The sequence below is a fragment of the Rhinolophus ferrumequinum genome, chromosome 17 (genome assembly GCF_004115265.2).
Source record: "Rhinolophus ferrumequinum isolate MPI-CBG mRhiFer1 chromosome 17, mRhiFer1_v1.p, whole genome shotgun sequence".
Classification (NCBI taxonomy): domain Eukaryota; kingdom Metazoa; phylum Chordata; class Mammalia; order Chiroptera; family Rhinolophidae; genus Rhinolophus; species Rhinolophus ferrumequinum.
The window spans coordinates 48029196-48052225 of NC_046300.1; the positions used below are offsets into that span (position 1 = coordinate 48029196).

Consider the following 23030-nt stretch of genomic DNA (forward strand, 5'->3'; position numbering starts at 1 on the left):
GGATGCCCAAGCATGCCTACTCCTTCCCTCTGTCACGGGGCCTTCAGCGCAGGTCTGGTTAGGTCCTCACTCCGATCTCAGAGCCTTCAAACCTCAGGTCAGTAACCACAGGACGGTTCATTTTTTAGGAGAGTTTTATTCATTCATTGATCCAATATTTACAGGGGCTCGAGGGGTCAGGCTGTGCTCAGCGCAGAGACGCAACTGCCATGCCTGCCAGCTGTCCCCCACCCCCATCACTATGTACAGATAAGGGGCCTGCGTGGATCACCTTCAAAGCCATCTGGCAGAGGCCATGGGGCTGTTTGGGGCCCGAGCTCCAGAGGCCGTGCTGGGCCCATTAACCCTTGGCATCAGGCCCTCTGGGAACACTGGAGCTCCAACTGGTTGTCTTGGTCCTGCTGTTCCCCCACCCTGAGTGCCTTGCAGAGGCTGAGGAAGCTGGCATGGCAGGGAAAGCTGAATGGTGCCAGTTTCCCGCAAGCAGCCCTGTCTCTGCTACCCCTAAGAGGAGGGAGACATGATAATACTGAGGGGCTGGGCAGAGGCTCCTCTGAGCCCAAGGCTCCAGGGACAGAGCCCAGGAGCCCGAGGCAGGCCCACTGGCAGGGCCACAACACTGAAGGCAAAGAGCCCCAGAGCCTTGCCGCAGAGAGCAGACTTGACAAGCCCCACTGGAGCCAGGGAGTTTAGAAGCCACCAAATAGCTCAAACACTCCTCTCTGCTCAGGCCGTGAGACCCCAGCAGGCTGCTCACCCCACCCCCACTGGGACACCCCACTCCCAGACCAGCCCAGCAGCCGGCTCCGAGTTTGGAGTTCTCCCAGGAGGGACACAGAGCAGACCTGGCTTCCTCACAACAGACAACTGGAGGCTAGGGCTAGGGAAGCAGGCCCATGCCCACCCAGGCCCCACCACGATGACAGCTGGTAGGAGAGAATGCAGAGTCAGGAAGCCGGCTATGTCAACACAGTGGTGGCAAGATGGGCCAGAGCCCAGAAAAATAGACGTCTCTGTAGGTAAAATATATATTCTGCTGCCCAGGCAGAAAGGCCGGGTCCCACAGCCCCACAGCCGGCTGTGGAGGAAGCTGCAGCTCCTCGCTGTGCCCCAGCTCCAGGTGCTGCTTCCTGAGTGCTATGGGGCTGACCTGCCCTACCAGGCCCGGGGGCACCATGCAGGGAATCCCAGCCTGGCTCCCATCCCCAGGGTCTGGGCTCTCTGGCTGGAAATATTCAGTAATACTGGGAAGGGGAGAGTGGGGCAGGGAAGGGACCCTGGTGAGAGCCACACGGCAAGAGCGGGCTACAGTCAGGGCCAGCAGTCCTCACTGGCGCTTAGCCTTGTAGGGGCGCGAGCGTTTCCTCCGGTCAGGCTTCCGCTGCTTATGGAGCCGGCCAATGCTGACCCCTTGGCGCCGCCGCACTGAAATGTTCTGCTCCACCAGGGTGGCCAGCATGCCTGCAGAGAGACAGAGGCCATTGAGCAGGTGGCTGGCTGCCCAGCAACCACCTGCTCAATAGGCCACAGTGTCAGGCCAGGAGCTGAGGGTGTCACAGCCTTCCCTGAGCCCCACCGTCTGCTCAAGCTCCAGCAGAGGCCTGACAGGGGGTACCTGAGGGACAGGGCCTTCAGCAGGGCACGCCAGATACGACGCAACAGTGAGTCCCCTCACCTTCCTGAGCCAGCATGGAGATGAAGGTGCAGATGAACTCATCGTAGTTGTGGGTCCTTCTCTGGTCATCAATCTGCAGGAAAAGAGGATGAGGACACTGCAGCCCATCTCAGAGCTGCCACCAGCTGACCTCGGGAGGTCGCATTGTTGGGAAGGCAGACGGGCAGAGGACCAGGCAGCTGGAGAGAGGACCCACCTTGAACTTCTTCCTCTTCTCTATCTCTTCCTTGAGACAGGCCTCATAATTTGCAATCTCAGCCTCCACACACTTCAGCAGTGCCAGCAGCTCCTGCCAAAATCCACCAATGCACCCATAAGGGAGCTGGCCGGTGCCAAAGCCACCCTACCAGGAGGCAGCAAGAGGCAAAGCTAAGCAGCCAGAGTGCCTGCAGCTTACCGGGGCCCCTGCCACTGCTGAACCCAGACAGGCTTCCTGCTGCATAGCTTCAGCCACCAGCCTTCACAAAACTCCCATCAAGAACCCAGCCCCGGGCAGCAGTGCCCCAAGCTCTTGCCTCTGCCGAGATTAGGAAAGAGAACTGCAGGGGCTTACCTTGGGTGAGTACTTCTCCCCACTCAAGGGCTCTCCGGGCCTCACCAGCACCGGCTTCTCTCTGCCATCCACAGCTTCCACCACCTCCTTTTCCTCGGGGCTGCCAGACCCTTGGCTGCCTTGGCTCGGTCTGATGGAGGGCGAGGAACCCTTCCCACCCTCTGAGAAAAGAAGGCATGAGACGACCCATCAGAGTGCAGAACACTTGTCACTTGGCCACCTCCCTCCTCAGTACACCAAATGGACAGTGAGCCAGCCCAAGGCCCACCTGTCAGTGCCAGGGGACTGAGCACACCATCCTCAGCCAAGTGCAGCAAGCCCGTGCTGATGACAGGTCCCAGGTCACGTACAGCGCGATTGTAGCGTATACAGTCCACGCGCAACAGGCTGTCATCCTCTCCAAAAAGCACTTTGGAGATGTGGGAGGTGACAGGGCTGGAGGGCCGCGTTGGGTTGGCGGAGCGGATGGGCGAGCGCAGCGGTGAGTTGAAAGCGCTGCCAATCTCAGAGGCTGTGTCTGTGCTCTCATTGCTGGGGGTGGGTGAAGGCTGAGAGTGCGTGGGCACTGCCACAGCTGGACTCCCAGCCCCGCTGCTGGTCTTGATCGACAGTGGAATTGAGAGATCTTTCTGGGACTCTTTGAGCTTCTCAGCCAAGACGTTGATGGTGTTGGGCTGCAGCACCGATAGCTGTCCGTCCCCGGACCCACTCAATGGCCCTGGCTTCCCTGGCCCCTTTCGCTTGTACCTGTGGGGCCCAAGGAGGGGTGAGCCCAGGGAATGGGTCAGGTGACGACACACCCAGCAATGCCCAGAATTGTCTGAACACATCCTGGCATCCAGTGACTGACAACTGCAGCTCCACACACTCAATCCAGCAGCCTGACCTGGCCACACCAAGCCTGGCACCCTACGCTGTAGCCAGGTATCCTCGAAAGGCACCGTCGCTATTTTAGCTGCTGGCCTTTTGCCAATGCATGTCTTCCAGTAAAACTACCCCTGACCCACCTGCTCCATCCCTGCTTCATCCAATGTTTCAAGGCCGAGCCAAAGGCCACCTCCCAACAGGACGTGTCTTGATGTCCGCTTAAACGTGCTCAGCCCTCCCCCAACCCTCCCAAAACTTGGGACCTAGAATCAGCCCCTTCATGCCAGCCGCCCCTGCCCTCAGTCAGCAGGTGCTCGGTGGTGTCTGTCTGCTGAAGGGCATTCTCAGACACAGGCTGGAATAGCCAGGACCGGGTCCAAAGCCCTCAGCGCCTGCAGCCCAGAGCGGGGCTGACCTGACAGCGGAGCTGGTGCTCTGCATGTCGTCCTCGTCGTCGTCCTCGTAGTCGTCCTCATCGTCCGAGTACTGCTGGGGAGGGCGCACTGGCACGCGGCTGCGGCCCACCCCTGCTGCCAGGTCTTCCTCCTCCTGGAGCAGAGACCCAGGGCGGCCCTGGGGTCAGCACAGGCTGGGCACAGCACGCACAGCCAGCCAGAAAGCCAACACAGCTCTCCAGGTGCTCCCGAACCCACCCTCACGACCTGCCCACGCAGGGCTTCTGAGAGGAACATGTGCCTTTATTTGGCAGCAGAACCCAACCCATAGACTTGTACCAAGGAACATCATCTAAACATTTAGTCCCTCAGCCACGAGGCTGGATTTAAAGCCAGAAGAGCTCTCGCTGCCTCCCTAAGCCCCTGCCATTGGGGGCTTCTGAGTATCAGACAAGGAACCAGGCCCGGGTTAAGGGTGAACATCAAGGAAACCACCTGAGGAAACTGCCTGTGGCAGCCTCTCAAGGGAATCCTGGAGGGAACGCTATGGAGACACTCCCAGCTCACCTGCATGGGGGACTTAGCATAGTTGTGATTGTCCAGAAAAGCTGGCAGCCGCTGGACAATGGGAGTGGGGTTAGGGGGAACCCCATTGAGGCTGCTCCCTGGAGGCTTCACCACCAGCTTGGGTTTGCTGGGAGGACTGTGGGTCAGGGCTTGTGGGCATGACCCAGCCACCACCTCCACTCCGTCTGAGAGGAAAAGGAGCACAGGCAGGACCTTCAGCCAGAGCCTCAGGAAAAGCTGTCCCCAGCCCACTGTCTCCCCATTCGTGACACAGCACTCCTCCCTGTCCCTTCCCACAGCCAGCTGGTGGGACGGAAGTCAGCAGGCCCATGATGAGACAGAAGGACGAGATGGAAAAAGAGGGGGAGGCAGAAAGAAAAAAGCCTCTAAGATAACCAGAAAGGGAATATGCATTACAGAGAAGGCTCGGGCCTGTGGTAACGGCAGTGCTTCAGCGGTGCCTTTCTTTAGGAAAAAGCGATTCTCCCTCCACGTTCCAATGGGAGGGCTGCAGGCACTGGGCTGGAGGCCTCCCACAGCAGCCTCTGCACCACTGCCCAAGTGCCATCAGAGCTTCAAAAGACTTGCTCCGTTTGGGTCTCCTAGGCGAAACTATGCCGTGCTGGACCTGAGGCCCAGGAGAGGCCCTAGACTCGCAGTACCTGTGTGAGGGCCCTCAGAGGCCGCTGGTGCCCTGCTTGCCTCCAGAGCCAGGGGAGATTTGCCACTGGCTGGTTTGGATTCCTCAGGCAGCTGGGACTCTTGAGACTTGTGGGTCTGAATCAGCTCTGGTTGCGTTACCCTGATCAGCTGAAAACAGAATCCAAGGCTCTCAGCAGTGAAGGTGGCCCCAGCCTCTATCTTCAACAGCTAAGGGACTTGGCGCTACCCATTCCCTCAGAGGGAAATACAACAGCCAAACCCAAACCTCCTTTTAGAAACTACTTTCCCTCCCTACCCCCAGGCCCACCTTCCCCACAAAGGACGCAAAGGAGAGAAGTGGTTAGGAGAAGCCAAGATCCGCAACAGAGGAGTTAGGACTCAGAGACACGCCCCAGTGAGGAGGAGGAGGGCGTGGCTGGGCAGGGCCGCACCTGCTGCAGGGCCTCCAGGACTATCTGACGGTTCACCTTCAGCACGTGCAGCCGGGCCTCGTACTTGATCCTGCGGTCAGGCACCACCGCCATCAGGTTGAAGCGGATATCATGGTAGGGCTCCCTGCAGTCACAGCGGCAGCTGTGAGAGCAGCTTCCGCCCCAGCCCCACCATCAAGCTGAGGCAGATTATCCCAGCAGGGCTCCGGAAATCACACCTACAGCCACTGTTACAGACCCCACCACAACAGGCAGGCAGCAGCTGGCCATGCACGCCAGGTACCTTAGACATTGTGCCTGGCAACGAGCTTTGTGAGGGACCTGGCAGGACGTGAGCCAGCACACCTGGGCCACCCAGGCCCGCCCCTCCGCAGCCTATCCCGAAGCAGGCCACAGGGAGCCTGGGCGGGAAATAGGGCAATGAAGTGGGAACCCAAGATCTAAGCCCGATCTTGCCAGATTCGCCGTGTGGCCTTATACAAGTCATCTGACCTCTCTCTGTCGTGGTTCCTTTTTCTGTGTCCCTCCCAATGGGGACACAGCTCCAGAGGGTAGGGCAGGCACCGGGCCCTTACCCTGCAGTGGCAAGGCCGATACGCTCCATGATGACCCGCCGGGCTTTGTCTGTCCACTCCTCATCCTCCCCCCAGGGCCCTAGGAAAGACCAAGATGAGGAGTCAGCAGGTGGGAAGGCCGGAGTGTGGGCAGGCCAAGAGTGGGAGGTGGGATGGAGAGCAGTCACACCAGGGAGTCAGGGGCTAGTCAGGCAATGCAGTACAGGGTGCCATCTAGCCAGAGCCCGATGTCCTCAAAACCCACCGTCCACCACTGAGTCCCAAGCACCTGAGGACCCTGGCCCCAGCTCCCCAGGAGGTAAGCAGAAAAACCCAATGGGCCCCAGCTCAGAATGCCTACCATGGTCAATGGGGTAGACCTTGAGCCCATCCAGCTCAAAAAGTCGGCCGGTAATAGGCACATAGCTGACAAAGTGGAATGCCTCCATTGTCCGCACTGCGCTAAGGCCGTTCTGCTTCTCGGGGAGGTGGCGTGGCTCAGGCCTGGGGAAGGACACAGTCAAGGCCCAGAATGGGCTAGCCCTTCCTCGCTCCCACCCCCGTCAGCCCCTACAGTCCCCACACACCTGGCATGGCTATTATGTGCCTTGGCCAACTCCGGGGCATTGCCAATCGCATATCCTTTGCTCTAAAGGGAAGAAAATAAGGCCACATCAGAACAACTTCTGTGAGCCGCTGGGTGGGAAACAAACCTCAGGAAAGCAGGCCTGAAGGTGTCCCAGGAACCTGAAGCAGCACAGGTGGACTCTCCTGAAGAGCAGAAGAGAGCTCTGGAGCCCCAAATGGATGGGCTCTAATGGCTTTGCACAGTAATCAATGGGCATGGGAGCAACATGGCCTGATAAAGGGCTGAAAACAACGTCCTAAAATAGTGTCACTTAAGAATGTTCCTTCCTCCCTATGTTTGTCTCCTTCCCTGACAAATGAGCTAAAACTAACTGCCTTACACAATTAATTTAAGGGTCAAAAGTAATTTAAATAATCATTTGAAAAGGAAAAAGCCTCATAGTGCCAAACGTCATATGGTGGCATCACCAGTGGCCCAGAATGTCAGACCTGCCCAGCCAGCTGTGAGCCGGGAGTACGGCAGCGTGGCCTACCTCAGGGCTGAAGCCTTTGGTGAAGTCCTTCATGCGACTCAGGGTGGGCCCCAGGTCCACATTGCTGCAGTTCAGAAGCACACTCAGCAAGGCATGAGTGGCGCAGGAGTTGGGGATCAGCTGTGAAACCAAGAACAGTCACCCATAGACAGCATCCCTCAATCAAAGCCCTTACTCACTGGGAATGGGGACCCAGAGAGGGACGGTGGCATCTGGACAACAACCCTCATCTTCGCCCAACATTTGTTCATTCAGCTGAATACCCACCAGACGTCTGGGGACATAAGAGAGTGAACTCAGACCACACACTGCTCTAAGATAGCATACTCCCCTTTTTAATAAACAGCTCAGTGCCTTCTGCCAAGGGACTTCTACAACCACCACCCTTGGTATCTGCCTCTCTCTTCCTCCTGCCTTCCCCCACTTCCACTTCCCCAGCAAAGAAAATGGCAGCACCCCACCCTCCAGACGGAACACAGAGCCCAGCAGACCTGATGAGCAAAGAACATATTATTCACAATATCGTCATCAATCACAGATGTATCATCCACCAAGGTAGAGACCTTGCGACGGGACCGGCGCTCTTCGATCCATTTGAACAGGAAAATGAATCCATACACAGGGCTGGAGAAAGTAAGGGGCAGAGCTAGACCATGCAAGTGGGGGAAGGCAATCAGCATCCCCTTTCTTCCTCCCCTATTCCCCTGCACTGTTACCACTCAGGCGCCCCTCCCATATCCCCACCTCTCCCCTGGTTTCTTCCTAACACTGCCCTGAGCCCTCACACCCCAGAAGCCCGCCGCCGGCAGTCAAGCATCAGCTTCTGGCTGTGGGGCTCCAGGTGTCCACCAACTGTCCTTATAAAGCCTATGGTTCTAGGGTAAGAGAAGAAAAGCTGGAACCAATGGCCCGGAATAGCATAGGAACAGGAAATGAGGAGACAACAAAAACTCTGATGAGGAATTTCTACACTAATTCTCACTTGTGACCCCAAGGTCTGGGCCCTAATGCAGCCAAGGAAGGAAATGAACACCCACAGCAGCCCTTTCCTTCCTGAGAAATAAAAGCAGAGTTCTCAGTTCAGTCACTGTAGCAGTTCCTCCACACCTCTACTCTGCAGGACTACCAAAACAAGACCCTGGGCTTGGTCACTCAGGAGAGGCTTTGCAGATGCCACACACCAACCCTCTGATACAAGACCCTTACGGGGAAATTAAAGGCCCTGGCACATGGGCACATTAAAGCAGTAATTAATAAATTACAGCTGCACAAAAGGCACTGTGTGACCTGGGTCTAGAGAAGGGGCTGGCTTCCTGCTCCAAGAACAGAAAAGGCAGCTGAACTGTTCTCCAAAGGATGGTTGGGATTTGTATTGGGGAAAGATGCTACTACATAAACGGGAAGGCTGGGAGAAAACAAAAATATCAGTTTGATCAGGAGGGCACCCAAAGAAGAGGGATGCTACCTTAAATAAGATTTATACAATTTGGGGTTCCTGATACTACCCCCCTTGAATGGGACTTTTACCCAGGCCCTTCCCTAACCCTCGAGGTGTAAAGGGCGGTCCTGCTGCCAAACCACTCACCCCTGGCACTTGCTCTGAAGGTCATAGATCTCCTCGACTTGCACCCCTTTGACACCTGCGATCAGGGAAGGAAAGAAGTTGGGAAGGGCAGTCCCTTGCCGTGCAGCGAGGGCGCAGGACTGGGCCCCCAGGTCCGGCGGGTAGAGTCTCTTACCGAAATCTTCCACCAGGAGGGTGAAGAGGCCTGGTGGGGCGACAAGAGGAGCGGGTGGTGGTCAGGCAGACGCGTCCCGGGCCCACCCTGCCTCCCCAATCCCCGCCGAGCCGGCACACTCCTCACCAGGGTCGCTCTCCAGCTCCAGCCAGCCCTTATTCATCTTCCCGCGGGCGGCCCCTCAGCGCCATGTCCAGGCCCTCCCCACCCACCCGCCGCCCCCGCCGGGAGCCCCCGACGCCCACGGGGCCCCTAACCCCACACACAGACAACGGGGCCCGTTGCGTCACCCGCCCGCGCCGGCGATATACGTCACCAGAGAGCGACGGTCTCCGCCCCGCCTCCGAGCTGGTCTTCCGCGGGTTCGCGCGGGAGGGAGGGGCGAAATGAAAGGGGTGTGGCTAGAAGAAGGGGAGGGAGCTGAGTTAAAGGGCGGGGCGAAAGGGAGGGTGGGCACGCGGACGTTAGCGCGCGGCAGTTCCTCCCTGTCAACGGTCAGCGTCGCTGTGGTCCCCGCGGCCGCAGAGTCCCTGTGTCGCACCGCGTGACCTGGCCCCCATTTGCGCGCTCGCCCCTTTCGCCGGCGCAGTCACCGCGCGGGGCGGCCTCCCGTGAGGTAGCTACAACGATAAAGCTCCGGAACAGCGGCGCCCCCGGCTACAACTGGGCTGGCGACCCCGTGCTCTACCTTGAGGAGCGAGCGGCGCAGGCGACCTCCGGCCCGGCCCCTCACCAGCCTCCTTGCAGGCACGACATGATCCTGGTCTGACCTCCGCGGGATGCTCGTTGAGCCCCTTCTCCGGCTGTTACCTCGGGGGAACGGTTGTGGCCGCACCGACACTTATTTTCAAAATAAATCACTATTTATTCTTGCGGCGGCGGGGCCGAACACGCTTCTTTATTTTTAATTTTCTCAACAAGCTTTGACCCAGCACTTATCTATCCCGCGAAACAACTTGGTAACCATTTCAAGATTGGGAAATCGCCCGGTTGGGAAATCTCGGACTGAGCCGCTTGTGGAAGCCCGCCTTTGCATCCTTCCTCCTCAAATGCTTTGAAGATTGTTGCGTCTTCCAGTAACTGCCGGTGCGCACAGAACCCCATTCAAGGAACGTCTTGATCCAGCAATGCAAAGAACTGACGTTTCAAGGTTTTATTTCTATTCCTAGACGACCGAGATTTCCCCAACAACTCGGAACCGCTCAGTGTTCAGCTCAAGTGGATCCCCTAGTGCACGCCCTTCTCTATCCTCCTCCAGCCTGTCCAAGTGTTTTTGTTGAGTAAGAAGCCGTCCAATGTCATTGCTTCTGCAGGTGCAACTCAAGGTTTAGAAGAGGAGATGGAGCAAGCATAAAGAAAGGAAGGGCGGTATAGCCTTGGTAGTTGCCTTAGTGATTGTGTTCATACAGAGCAGTTGAAGTCCCTAAAGAGGTTCACCCTTTCCAGCTATACAGTGAGGACGTGTGCTGGAGTGGTTGTCCCCGGAATAACCTGATTCATTCATTTCTCCTAGGAAATCTTATCCTCTCCCCTGACTAAACAGTCCTCCCTTCATAGGAGCGGATGTTAACTTCTTTTGTCCCCCTTCTCTTTCAGGGATGCCCCCCCCCCAACCAATGAAAACTGTATATTGTATTGGTAGTCTGCTGACTCTGGCGAGGGGAGGAGTGGCAGGGTGTCTTCATATTTGGAGAGTTGGACAAAGGTTGAAAACAGGCCAAACCTCAATGGCCATCTGAGCTTGGTGAAAAGAAGTGACAGAAGCCATGGAGTGATTTGTCAGTTATCTCTTGTTTCTCACTAGAGGGAGTTCATGTTTTAGGCATCAGAAATCCCACAAGTTCCTTTTCCTAGGAGAGAACTAGCTATGTAGCTACTGGGGTAGAATCAAGGCACCCATACTTGGAGGCAAAAGAAGCCTTTTTCCCTGAGTACTACCTCATGCATTTAGTAGGCACAAAGAAAACAAAGAACCGTTTAGCCAGTTCAAGCAGTGGTTCCAAGTTCTTACACTGTTGTGTGATTCCGGTACCTCTGACTTGGGCAAGTGCCTCTCTGTGACCTCTCTGTGCCTCAGTCTCCTCATCTTGAAAATGGGGATAATAATGGCACCTACTGCATGGAGGGGGCGTTGTGAGTTAACAGGTGTAAAATGTCTAGAACAGTTCTTGACACGATTTAATAATTATTGGCTGTTACTAGGTAGCATTGATACTGGGTGGGTCCCTTATATTCTGTCATATGGATTGGGAGGTGAACTGCACTGTTGCTTTGACCCTGTGAAACTTGATAGCCAACTGTAGGATTAAATTGCTGACCAAGCCGTATTTATTTTTACAGCTGGAAGAGCCTGTATTGTCCTCATAACAGTAGAGAAGAAATCAAGATAGAAACAGGAAGCAGCGAATGAAGACTATAAAAGAAAAGAAGGAATGTCAAAGATTAAGGTAGAGTAGGTAACACAAGGGAGTTTGGGAGAAATTATCCAATAGCCTATGGTATATGCTGCACTTTTTTCCCCCCTTGCATGGTCTTGCAAGCTAGGCTTGGGTAGCGTAGAAGCACATACTAGTGGTCCCCTGGAAGCTGCCCAGTAACCAACCCTCCCAGGGCTGTCCCTAGTGCTGGCTCTGGAACCCTACTGACCAGGTTCATATCCTGGCTCTAAAACTTGCAAAATAGGTGACCTGGGACAGGTTACTTCATTTCTTTATGCCTCAGTTTCCTCGTCTGGAAAATATGCATAATAATAGCACCCACTTTTTGGAACATCCTGTAGATTCATTGAGTTAATACATGTAAAGAGCAAAGAATAATATCTAGCAATAGGAAAGTCTTTTTGTGAACGTGGTACCACTTGTGATTCAGAGTAGGTGGCAGAAGAAACAGTAAAAGAGTAAAAGGGGGTTTGCTTTTGCATTCATTCAGTCAACACAGTCAATATAGGCACCCGGAACAGAAAGATATGGTTATGATCTCACATAATTCAAACAATTCAATGGGTATGTTTTATGCTTTCAAAAAATATGAAATAAAAAAAGAAACTGATATCTTAGCCTTTTGATGTTTTGGTCCTTCATCAGACCCATGGATGGCATTTTGAGAGAAATGTTACAAGGGATTTTGACAGGGTCCTCAAAGACCACTTAGTACTTTTTCCTTCTCTTGTATAGAAAATCTGCCAAGACAAGGAGGGTAACCCAGAGGAAGCCATCTTCAGGGCCTGGTAAGAAAGGTTCTGTTCGGCCACTGACTCCCAACCTCAGCAAAGACCACCTGTGTAGGGCAGCAAACTTGCTCCTCTCACTGTCAATCCTACTTCCTTCTCAGATTCTCTAAGATGGTGAAGAACTCAGGGTCTGTAATTTTTAAATGTCATGTCCAAATTTCAAGAAACAAAGACATGTGAGACAAAAAAATATGAAGCGAGCAGTTGCAGCCAACTCCTGCAAATGTGGCCAAAATTATGGAAAGACCTAACTGATACCAAATAACACTTCATCTCAACCTCCCTCCTTGTCAAAATGACCCTCTTCCCAATACCGTACTCCTCCTTGTACTTAGAGAGATGGTTACACTCCCAAAGTGAATTCTTAACATTCTCTCTTCCAGTATGCCGGCTATGCCTTCGAGAACCTGGGGACCCTGATAAATTAGGGGAATTTCTTCAGAAAGACAATCTCAGCGTGCACTATTTCTGTCTTGTGAGTATAAGGCTCCCTTTGCTTTGAATGTCTCATGGCTTTTGCTGTACAGTCTGTTCCTGTTTTTGCATCCAGCCTCAGATCCATAGCCCTGTTTATTTTTTTGTTTTCCTTAATAGCATTTTTCTTTTTAAATCCAATTTTTAAACAGTAATATACATACCTGGTATAAAATCCTAATAGTATAAAGTAGTTACAATAAAAACAGTATTCTCCATTCTTCTCCCTCTCCACAGAAGCAAATACTATCAACAGTCTTTCCAGTTATTTTTTTTCCCCAATATTTTTTATTAGGTATACTTTACATATTGTAGAATGCACCCCTGTTAAGTGTACAATTTGATGAGTTTTGATAAACATATATCATGGGGATATACTGTATATATTCCCATGTAAATACTGTCCAACTCAGCATAAATATTTCCATCATCCTAGAAAGTTCCTTCTTGCCCTCTTCCAGTCAATACCCTCAGAGATAATCACTATTCTGATCTATAGATAGCTTTTGCCTATTCTTATGCTTCATATAAATGGAATCATACAGTTTGTGCTCTTTTGTGTCTGGCTTCTGTCACTCAACGCAGTGTTTTGGCGATTTATCTGTGTTGTTGCATACATCAGTAGATTGTGCCTTTTTATTGCCTAGTAGAATTCTGTTGTATAATATAATTTGCTTATTTATCCACCGGTGTATGGACATTTGAATTGTTTCCATTTGGGGGTTATTATCAATAAAGCTGCTGTGAACATGCACACACAAGTCTTTTTGTAAACATGTTTTTTCACTTCTCTTGGTCAAATTCCTAGGTGTAGAATTACTGGTCGCATGCTAATTATATATTTAACTTCATGTGAAATTGCCCAATCACTTTCCAAAGTTTACACTCCCACTAGCAGTTTTTGAAGTTCCAGTTGCACAGTATTCTTGTCAGAACTTGATATTGTCAGTCTTTTTTAAATTTTAGCCATTCTACTAGGTGTGTATTGGTATCTCATTGTGGTTTTAATTTGCATTTCTCTGATGACTTAAGATATTGAGCTTTTTTTCATGTGCTTATTGGCCATTAACATATTTGTTTTTATGAAGTCTCTGTACAAATACTTTGTCCATTTTAAAAATTGGGTTGTTTTGTCTGATTGAGTTGTATGAGTTCTTTATATATTCTGGATATAAATCTTTTTTTCAGATATGTGTGTTGTGACTATTTTCTCCCAGTCTGTGGCTTGCCTTTTCATTTTGTCAACTATGTCTTTCAAAGAACAAAAGTTTTTAATTTTGATGAAGTCCAGTTTATGTTTTTTCTTTTATCATTAAGGCTTGTTTGTGTGTCCCAAGAAATCTTTGCCTTTTCAAAATTAATTGACCATATATCTGTGCATCTGGATGATCTATTTTATGTCATTGATCTGTGGCATCAACCCTCACACCAATACATTGATTATTGTGGCCGTATAGTGTCAATATTTTCCAAGATTGTTTTGGCTATCAGGTCCTTTTCCATTATAAATTTTATAGTTAGCTTTAAACTTATCTTTTTTAAAAATTGCCTGTTGGGATTGTGATAGGGATTGAATTGAATTTGTATATCAGTTTGGGAAGAATGGAAAAACAATATCGAATCTTCCAATCCATGGACATGATGTATTTCACCGTTTATTTGGGTGTTTTAAAATATATCTTAGCAATGTTTTTTTTTTTAAGTGAAGAAGACTTGCACATCTTTTGTTAAACTATTTCTAAATATTTTATGATTTTATGCTATTATAAATGGTATTTTAAAATTTCATTTTCAAGTTTGTTCCTGGTATATAGAATTGATTTTTGTACATTGATTTTATATCCTACAATCTTGTTAAATTCACTTATTAGTTTAGTAGTTTTGTTGTTTATTTTTTTTGTGAATGCCTTAGGATTTCCTGTGTACACAATCGTGTCATGTATGAATAAAGACGTTCTACTTCTTCCTTTGTGATCTTTAATTCTTCTTCTTGCCTTATTGTACTAGCTAGAACCTTCAGTGTAGTGTTGAATAGAAGTTATGTGAGTGAATATTCCTGTCTTGTTCCCAACATCAGAGGACAGCATCCAATTTTTCACCATTAAAATATGATGTTAGTTATAGGTTTTTCATAGATGCTTTCCATTAGATTGAAGAGGTTCCCCTTTCATTTCTCGTTTGCTGAGGGTGTCATGACTGTGCGTTGAATTTTGTCAAATGCTTTTTTTGCATCTATCGAGATGATCACCTTTTTCCCTTAATTTTGTTGATGTGATTTGTTACATCAGTTGAATTATTTAATGTTAAACTAACCTTGCATTTCTGGTATAAACTCTGCTTGGTCATAAGGCATTATTCTTTTTATATGGTGCTGGATTCAATTTGTTAATATTTTGTTTCACTTTTTTACATTTATATTCATGAGAAAGATTGGTCTGTGATTTTCCTCTCTTGTAAGCCCTGTTTTGGTGTCAGGTCTTAATTAATTTCAATGCATTTATAGGCATAGACATTTTCGACATAAAAATAAACATACTGTACACCTTGTTTTGTATTTGTATTTTGGGCTTTTTTTCCCCATCATATACTTATGGAGATTATTGCACATAGAACATACTGATCGTTTTTTCTTTTTAATAGCTAATTGGTATTCCATAGTATGGGTATGCCAAAGAGTATTAAAACAAACGCCTATTAAAGACTATTTAGATCGTTTGTAATCTTTCACAAATGACTTTTCTGTTTATAGAAATAATGCATGCTGATTGTAGAAAACAATACACTTAATAGTATAAATAAAATAGAAATCACTCATATAGTCCTAATGCCCTGAGATAGTGTTAAAATAGATATATTTTAAAACTTATTGGGAACATACAGCTGTAATCCAAGTGTCCTCAAGTTATCTAACCTTGTAAGGTCACATTTTCTATCAAGTTAAAGTAAAATAACCTGGGCCCCCATTCACATTACAAGTAATTACTGAAGAAAGTCCAGCACCCTCCCCAATATTTTTGGAAAATTCTTGGGGTGGAGTTGGGATGCCGACATTCTTTCAATATATATACATATACACTGTTTGTGAGTACATAACAGTTTAGCTTTTTTCCCCTTGATTTCTCATTCTAGACTTGCTTTGGGGGCTTTTCAGAAACAAAAGGCCCTTTAAAGTGTGTTTTTAAATAAAAGTTCAGTTCCTCCCCTTCCACCATAAGGCAGAACGGCTATAGTCAGGACATGTCCCTTCGTATAGAGAACACACTCTGAGAAGAGTATTTATTCTGTACCTAGGGAGCAATACAGCCGGAAGTGTACGAGTGTGGGTCTGTGGACCTGGATGCGAGAGCCAGCTCTGCTGCCTCCTTGCTGTGTAACCCCAGCTATGTCACTTACTGTGCTGTACCTCAGTGGCCTCCTCTGTAAGATGAGGGTCACAGCAGCATCTGTATCACAGGGTGGTGGTGAGCATAAGATGAGTCAATACACAGGGAGTATTTCCCCAAAGTACTCAGCACACAAAAGCAGTCCTCAGGAAGTGAGAGGCAGTGTGGCACAAAAGTGGGTAAGAACCCAGGTTCTGGAGTTCTGTGGGCTTGAGCAAGTCACATAATCTCTCCTATAAAATGGGGGTGATGATAGCACCTGCCTCTTAAGGTTGTTACAAGGATTAAATGAGTTCATATTTGGAAAGCACTTACAGCACCCAGCACGTAGTGCTATGTAAGCCTTTGTGTTAAGTAAATTACCGTGTAAATGCATATATATCCCACCAAGCTCTATTTCTGCTCTGCCCCCACCCCCAGATCCTATCTAGCAAGCTGCCTCAGAGGGGCCAGTCCAACAGAGGTTTCCATGGATTCCTGCCTGAAGACATCAAAAAGGAGGCAGCCCGGGCTTCTAGGAAGGTTAGAATCCCCTGGAACGGGGGCTTTGGGCAAGGCCTCTTTGCTTCTGTTCGTCCCTGCTTCTGTTCTTTTCCCTAGTTGTTATGTTAGAAGTCAAAGGACTGCTGGATTTCCCAACTGGTCCTTCTCTTAAGTTCCATGCTTCTCTGGGGTGTAGTGTCCTAAGTATGGAGAGGGAGCAACATCCTGGGAAAACAAAAAATTCAATGCTGCTTGGAACTCAAGAGCTGTCAAGTCCACTGAGGAAAGGGAATGGCTGTTGCTTCACAGAATTTCCATTCCACAGAATGATGTGCCCCAGAATGTCTGTCTGTCTGTCTTGGGGCCCTGAGCACTGTCTGGGATCTCATTTGCAGATCTGCTTTGTGTGCAAGAAAAAGGGAGCTGCCATCAAGTGCCAAAAGGATCAGTGCATCAGAAACTTCCATCTTCCTTGTGGCCAAGAAAGGGGTTGCCTTTCACAATTTTTTGGAGAGTACAAGTGAGTGATGAAGGGGAAAAATCAGGCTGCCCTTTGGCAATTTGCTATTAATTAGCCACTAATGAAATCAGAGTCTGGTTCTCACGGGCCTATTTTGACTCACCAGTGAATCTGTCTCTCCATTCAATAATGAGAAACAGTGTCTTGACTTGGCGGTTTCACAGGGCTTACTTCTTGCTTCCCATCCCCGTCTTAAATTACAAACAGCTGCCATTCTTCGACAGCTGCTCAGGGCCAAGTGGGGCTTTCAGGAACTGGAGTCTGTAGAGATAGTCCCCAAGCTCTGCTCAGTGGGAGAGCCGCTGTGAGAAGGCCTGTGGCTGTTGTTCGGCCCCCCACCCCACCCCGCCCCGCCCCGCCCCGCCCCACCCCCTCCTCAGAAGCATGGAGGTTCGCAGGGCACTGGCCTGAGCCACTGATTGGTCTCCCGAGGCCCGGCAGCTGGAAAACGGCATCGACGACAAATCAACACCAACTCTATTTACTTTGCCACAGATCATTTTGTGAAAAACATCGCCCAACACAGGACATCCAACAGGGGAATGTGGGGGAGGAAAGCTGCGTCTTGTGTTGTGAAGAGTTATCCCAAGCAAGTGTTGAAAACATCCAGAGCCCATGCTGTAGTCAAACTGTCTACCACCGCACGTGCATACAGGTGGGCCTTTCTGTGCCCTGGGGACCTTCTGCAATTGCCCTAGTTCAGAGCACACTGGGAATACTCAGGCAATCTCTGCTGAAGGCAGGTATGCAGGACTGGTTCCAGGCAGTCAGAGGAAAGTCAGCCCACTGACTGGTCACCCTTGACCTGTAACACTGCATTCATGATAAGATTTAGACTGAGCAAAATCCTCAGGACGCCTAGAGTAAATGAGCTCATCCCAGAATGAATCAAGTAGCCTCAAAATCAGCTTTGCTTCCTGAGATGGAAGGAAAGGGAACTTTGTATCCAGGTATATGAGCCCCAACTGAGTCTGCACTGCCAAGCCCCAGGGCCGGAAGTGACAGTTAAGGCACTCCTTGGAGCTCTCTTGAGCTTTCTGTCCCTGATCTGGCACCTGGATTTGCAGCCTCACCCTAACTCACCCAAACTCCTCTTCCTGCAACCCTCAGTCAAGCTTTCTTAGCAACGTCCTCTTTGTGAGGTGAGGGTAGGGGTGGAAAGAAGGTGATCAAAGATAATGTTTCTACAAACACAAAGCTCTTCCATGTTTCTCTTACAGAAATATGCCCACACATCAGCAAAGCATTTCTTCAAATGTCCACATTGTAACAATCGAGAAGAGTTTCCTCAAGAAATGCTAAGAATGGGGATTCATATTCCAGACAGGTAGTGAAAACTCTGAAGTAGGACAGGAACCGGGGAGTGGGTGGCCTAGATTTCCAGAGAGGAGGTGAGTGTGAGGATCCTTAGAGAATGAAGAAGCAGCCAAGGCATTGATACACGGTGAAGAGGGAAGGGGTGGAAGGAGAGCTTTCCAGTTATCCAAAGGAAAGGGGGGGAGTCTAAGGGTTGGGAGGACAGGCGTGTTTCTGACAAGGATCCTTTAGAGATGGGAATTCCCAGGTGGGGTGGGGGAGGAGTCTTGAATCCCAGTGGGAGACTGAGGAAGCCCCGTATTCCACTCGTGCTGCTTCAACCCTCTCCCACTGCCAGGCCACCCGCCCAGCCTTGCTGAGATTATCCGGGCAGCCTGTTGGACTCTGCTGGGCTAGTTTGCGTTCTTCCTAGTTCTTCCCAGGTGGACAAAGGTCTCACCCACGGATTATGTGTCCCTTACTCGCTGTTTCTTCTCCACGGCAGAGACGCTGCCTGGGAGCTCGAGCCAGGGGCTTTCTCAGAGTTGTATCAGCGCTATCAGCATTGTGATGCCCCCATCTGTCTGCGTGAACAAGGCAGAGACAGCTTTGAGGACGAAGGGTAGGGAAAGGCTCCCGGCTAGAAAGATCTCGCGTCAGTGCCATCTTAGGGTTAGAGCTTGGCACAGTTTTTAGGAGCAGGGAATGCACTTTTTTCTGCAGATCTCAGGGTGGGCACAATTGCTAAGTCCCACTCTTGAGGAGCCCAAGTCTCACTCACTCACACGTGAACAGGTCTCTGCAGGGTCTGCTTCTTGTGTCCGGTGAAGAGTGGCCAGTGCCTTTCCAAATCCGCCTTTCCGGTGTCTGTGCCTGATGGCAGGGTCCTGGGATCAGCTCCCAGCCACACATCCGTCATGGGTAAAATAGACAGTAAAAAATACCGGGGAAGCCCTCAGCAAAGGCCTAGCCTGTAGCTAACACCCCGGAAGTGCTAGTCAGTGTTATATTTGTGCCCACAACCCTGCCTTGTTTTCTTGTAGGAGGTGGAGTCTCATTCTGTGTGCCACATGCGGATCCCATGGAACCCACAGGGACTGCTCCTTTCTGAGATCCAACAACAAGAAATGGGAGTGTGAGGAGTGTGCACCTTCGCCTGGAGCCACAGGTGAGACTGAGGGAGGGGAGGGTCTAAGAAGCACAGTGGGGGTGCGGGGCCTGGCGGGGCCTGGGACAGGAGGAGGGCATGCCACCAGGATGGGGACTCTAATTTGGGAAGGAGAGTGGCTAGGGAGGGGCTTAAGGATCTGTGCCTGGGAGAGACAGAAGGCTGAGTTTTCCTCCCACCTTTCTTTCATCACATACCTGCAAACTCAGGTGACATCCCCTGCTGCAGCAGCACCACCTTCTACTCTGGGAGGCATTTCTGCAGAGACACCAGCCTGGGACAGAATCTGGGCCGTTCTTGGACTGATTGGCCAGAACCTTCCTTATTAGAGAAACCAGAGTCCTCTGATGGCAGGAGGGGCCACTCCTGGCCATCCTAGGGTGTCAAAACGCTACAAAAAGTTCAAATAACAGCTTCTGGGTAGTTGCTGCCAAACACAGGGTACAAAGCTGTGTTCCTCCCTTAGGTTTGGGGGAAGGAGCAGTTTGACACTGTGAGACAAGGAAAGGGGTCCAGCAGTGAGACTGAACCAAGGAAAGAGAAGTGCCAGGGAAGCGTGAGGACAGAGCAGTCCAGATGCCAGCGCGGAATGTGGGTGGCTACGACTGCGCTTCTGCTCTTCCTGCCTGATTCCCAGAGGCCCTTTCTTTTCTTTTCTACTGAGAGTCTTCCACCTTAATCTGGTTCTCATCTGCCTCTTCTTACTTCACCCACGTGTGTTATGCAAATAAAAGCTTGCTCTCCATTGGTGTCTCCTTATAAATTCACTCTGGATTTTATCTAGCACACTAAGGAATCTGGAGGGGAGATTGAGGGAACAGGAAAACTCACTCTTCTAATCTATAAAATGCAGTGACTTAAATGTAGAACTTTCAATTGAGAACATAGATACGTTGCTTTGGAAGGAAGCAGTTTGCAGGGAAATGGACTTTACGCGGGACAGAGATTTCATCATCGGGCAAATAAACACACAGGTTCTCATTAGGGAGGTGAGCAGCAAAGGAGTCCACGCTGGCCTGAGAATAGGCCACTCTTGGGGCCCTGGACTCCAGCAGGCCAGGGACTGCCGTGCTCACACGGGCAGAGGGAACTGCTCTGCAGGCAGTGTGGTCTTCAGTATACCTCCACAGCACGAGTGAAGACGTGCCTCCACGCAGTGGCCTGGTGGCTCTGCCATTTCATTCGGGTAAGGGAGCCGGGTCTGGACAGTTGCATTAAGCAAGACATCTAGGATGAGAATCTGGCTGAAGGTCTTGGGAGAAATTGAATCGAGTCTCTCACATTTGTTTATTTTAGTGATTTTGTGGGATTCAGATTAGCAGGGGAAATTTAGGACCATTGCCAGATACTGAGCTCTCAGAGTCACCCTGGGTCATTGTCACCAATGGCAGAGGAGAGGGTTCTTGTTTGCTGACCCTGAAAATTTTGCTGACCCCTGAAAATTTAATCGATTTGTACATGGTGATCGCCTTCAGATTTGGCCAGATTCACTTGGAATCACACGGCGCGGGAGGAGGGATTGTAATTTGTTATCTTTTTGTTATCAAAGTATACAGGCAAAGTAATATAGACTTTAAAAAGTCTTAAGTCAAAAAGTACTAAAAGGATTATAATGAAAGATTCAGCCCTCCCTACCCCAGTCCTGGTCCCTAAAGGCAATGACTTTCCACTTTTTTAGCCATTTCTTGATTTATTAATCTTAGACATTATTGACTTCCTATTACGTTACATAAAGATCTAGCACCTTCCTTTAAAACCTTCCCATTTTCATTCTCTTTATCTTTTATAGTTGCGTCACAATTTTTGTTAAATTAGCCTTCAGCATTTACGTTACTATGACTATGTAAATGCTGTTTACTACTGAGCCAGGCAGTATACTATGATTATTTTTCCTTTCCTATCCATTTTTTTTTATTGAAAATACCTACCTCTTTTTCATTTGCTACATGCCTATGGATAATGTTCCACATGATCATTTCCCTCAAAATAAAATTTTCCTCAGAGGCTAAGCATCAGATCACGATAAGTGGCACTTCTTTTCTGGAAGATCTGTCTCCTAGAGCCTGCTCCTTCTGGGGCTAGCTGCTCCCAGGGCCTCCCACGCAGCTAGCTGTCATCCTCGGCCTCCCCACGACTACACCTTTTGTCTTCATTTTCTCTCCCATGGGTTTGATGACTCAGTGCTATGCCTGGTAACCTGGGCATCCAAGGACACTTTCTTTGTCAGAGCTCTGCAAGCGGCAAGAGAGTTTTAAATTGTGGATTTTCATATCAAAAACAAGTAATATTTTGCCTCTCCTGAACACTCAACTCTTACAGTGATCATTCACAACTGAAAGACACTTTCAAGATTAAGAATTAAGACTTTAGTTTCTTAATCTAGAGTTTCTATCACTTGGGTCTCCAGGTATATTGTCAGACATCTGGGGTAGTATCTTTTCCTTTAAAAAGAGTTCATTTGTGTACTGAAGTATGAGAAATATCTTAACTGAAAGTAATAGTCCGCTAACAGTGTGCTCTGGACTCTAGCTGCTGTGGGTGGCAGATGAAGCTTGTGGCAGAGGTAGTGGCAGATAAGGGGTGCTTTTTGTCACCCAGACATTTATCTGCCCAACCTCCGTGTATGGTTGGTACACACACACACACACACATCTATTAACTATGTCTTAATCTTTATACCTTTACTGTCCATTGAGTTAATAGATAACCTCATTCTAATAGGCTGAAAAGTCCAACTTTGAACTGTTCTGTTCTTCAGCCGGGCCTAATCGGTCATTCTCTACTAAATGGGCTTTTTACCTTAAGTAAACTTTCAATTTGGGATAGTTTTAGATTTACAGAAAAATTGGAGAATTAGTACAGAGAGTCCCCGTATATCCCACACCCAGCTTGCCCTGTCAATAACGTCTTATGTTAGTGTGGTACATTTGTCACAATTAATGAACCAGTACTGATACATTGTTGTTGTTACCTAAAGCCCATACTTTATTCAGATTTCCTTAGTTTTTGCCTAATGTCTCTTTTCTGTTCTAGGACCCCATCCAGGATACCACATTGCGTTGAGTCACCATGTCTCCTTAGGTTCCTCTTGGCTGTGACAGTTTGTCAGATTTTCCTTGGTTTTGATGACGTTGGCAGTTTTGAGGAGTACTGGTCAGGTATTTTGTAGAATGCCTCTCAATTTGAATTTGTCTGATGTTTTTCTTATGATTAGACTAGGGTTATGGGTTTGGGGGAGGAAGACCACACAAGTTAAGTGCCTTTTTCATCATATGTCAAAGTCACATCTATTAGCATCACTTGTCACTTTGATGTTGATCTTGATCATCTGGCCAAAGTAGTGTTTGTCAGGGTTCTCCACTGTGAAGTTACTCCTTTTCCCCCATTCCATACTCTACCTCTTGGAAGGAAGTTACTCTGTGTCGCCCACAATGAATGGGGGGGGACTCATGCCCCCTCCTTCCTTGAGGACAGAGTATCTACATAAACTATTTGAATTTCTTCTGCATAGGAAATTTACCTATTCTCTCTCTGTTGTTTATTTATTCAATCATTTGTTTATATCAGTATGGACTCATGGATATGTATAGTGTACTTTGGGTGACAATCCAGTACTACATTATTTATTTTGTTGTTCAAATCGTTCTAGCTTTGGCCATTGGGAACTCCTGTGTCCTTTGCACACATCCTCATTATTGTGTGTTTTGCTTTTTTTGAATACTTTGTTACTTTCTGGCACTACAATATGCTCCAGGCTCATCTTATATATTTTAAATACCTGTTTTCATAAATGACGTGTCTATTAGAATTAATTACTGTTTTGTAGCTTGGGACCTAGAACAAATGATTCAGTTGGAGAGGGTAGAACTGGATGTCAATAAAAATTCACCAGAGTACCTGCTGTCCTTCTTC

At 49.2% G+C, this 23030-nt stretch overlaps 2 protein-coding genes across 8 annotated transcripts; one reads left to right on the forward strand and one right to left on the reverse strand.

Moving 5' to 3' along the window:
* Positions 1-116: 116 nt before the first annotated feature.
* Positions 117-8878, reverse strand: BAP1 (BRCA1 associated protein 1). Of its 2 annotated transcripts, XM_033132809.1 has the most exons (17): positions 8692-8878; positions 8566-8595; positions 8412-8466; positions 7318-7450; positions 6827-6946; positions 6293-6354; positions 6067-6209; positions 5727-5805; positions 5152-5275; positions 4720-4867; positions 4058-4242; positions 3511-3644; positions 2497-2975; positions 2229-2389; positions 1872-1964; positions 1676-1748; positions 117-1461 (listed from the first exon to the last, which is right to left on the reverse strand). In XM_033132809.1, exons 1-17 carry the CDS (start codon positions 8726-8728, stop codon positions 1328-1330), a joined length of 2190 nt encoding a protein of 729 aa, XP_032988700.1. In that variant the 5' UTR covers positions 8729-8878; the 3' UTR covers positions 117-1327. The 2 variants fall into 2 exon arrangements, with proteins under 2 accessions (XP_032988700.1, XP_032988699.1); XM_033132808.1 differs by having other exon boundaries at positions 8412-8595; positions 8692-8826.
* A 180-nt stretch (positions 8879-9058) lies between these two features.
* On the forward strand, positions 9059-23001 carry PHF7 (PHD finger protein 7). 6 transcript variants are annotated; one of them, XM_033133261.1, is made up of 12 exons: positions 9059-9651; positions 9735-9845; positions 10906-11012; positions 11739-11791; positions 12178-12269; positions 16072-16173; positions 16530-16654; positions 17150-17309; positions 17875-17981; positions 18456-18572; positions 18994-19118; positions 22152-23001. In XM_033133261.1, the coding sequence occupies exons 3-12, from the start codon at positions 10972-10974 to the stop codon at positions 22214-22216; spliced, it is 987 nt and encodes a 328-aa protein (XP_032989152.1). In that variant the 5' UTR covers positions 9059-9651; positions 9735-9845; positions 10906-10971; the 3' UTR covers positions 22217-23001. The 6 variants fall into 6 exon arrangements, with proteins under 6 accessions (XP_032989152.1, XP_032989151.1, XP_032989150.1 ...); XM_033133260.1 differs by having other exon boundaries at positions 9059-9878; XM_033133259.1 differs by having other exon boundaries at positions 9059-9845.
* Positions 23002-23030: the final 29 nt, after the last annotated feature.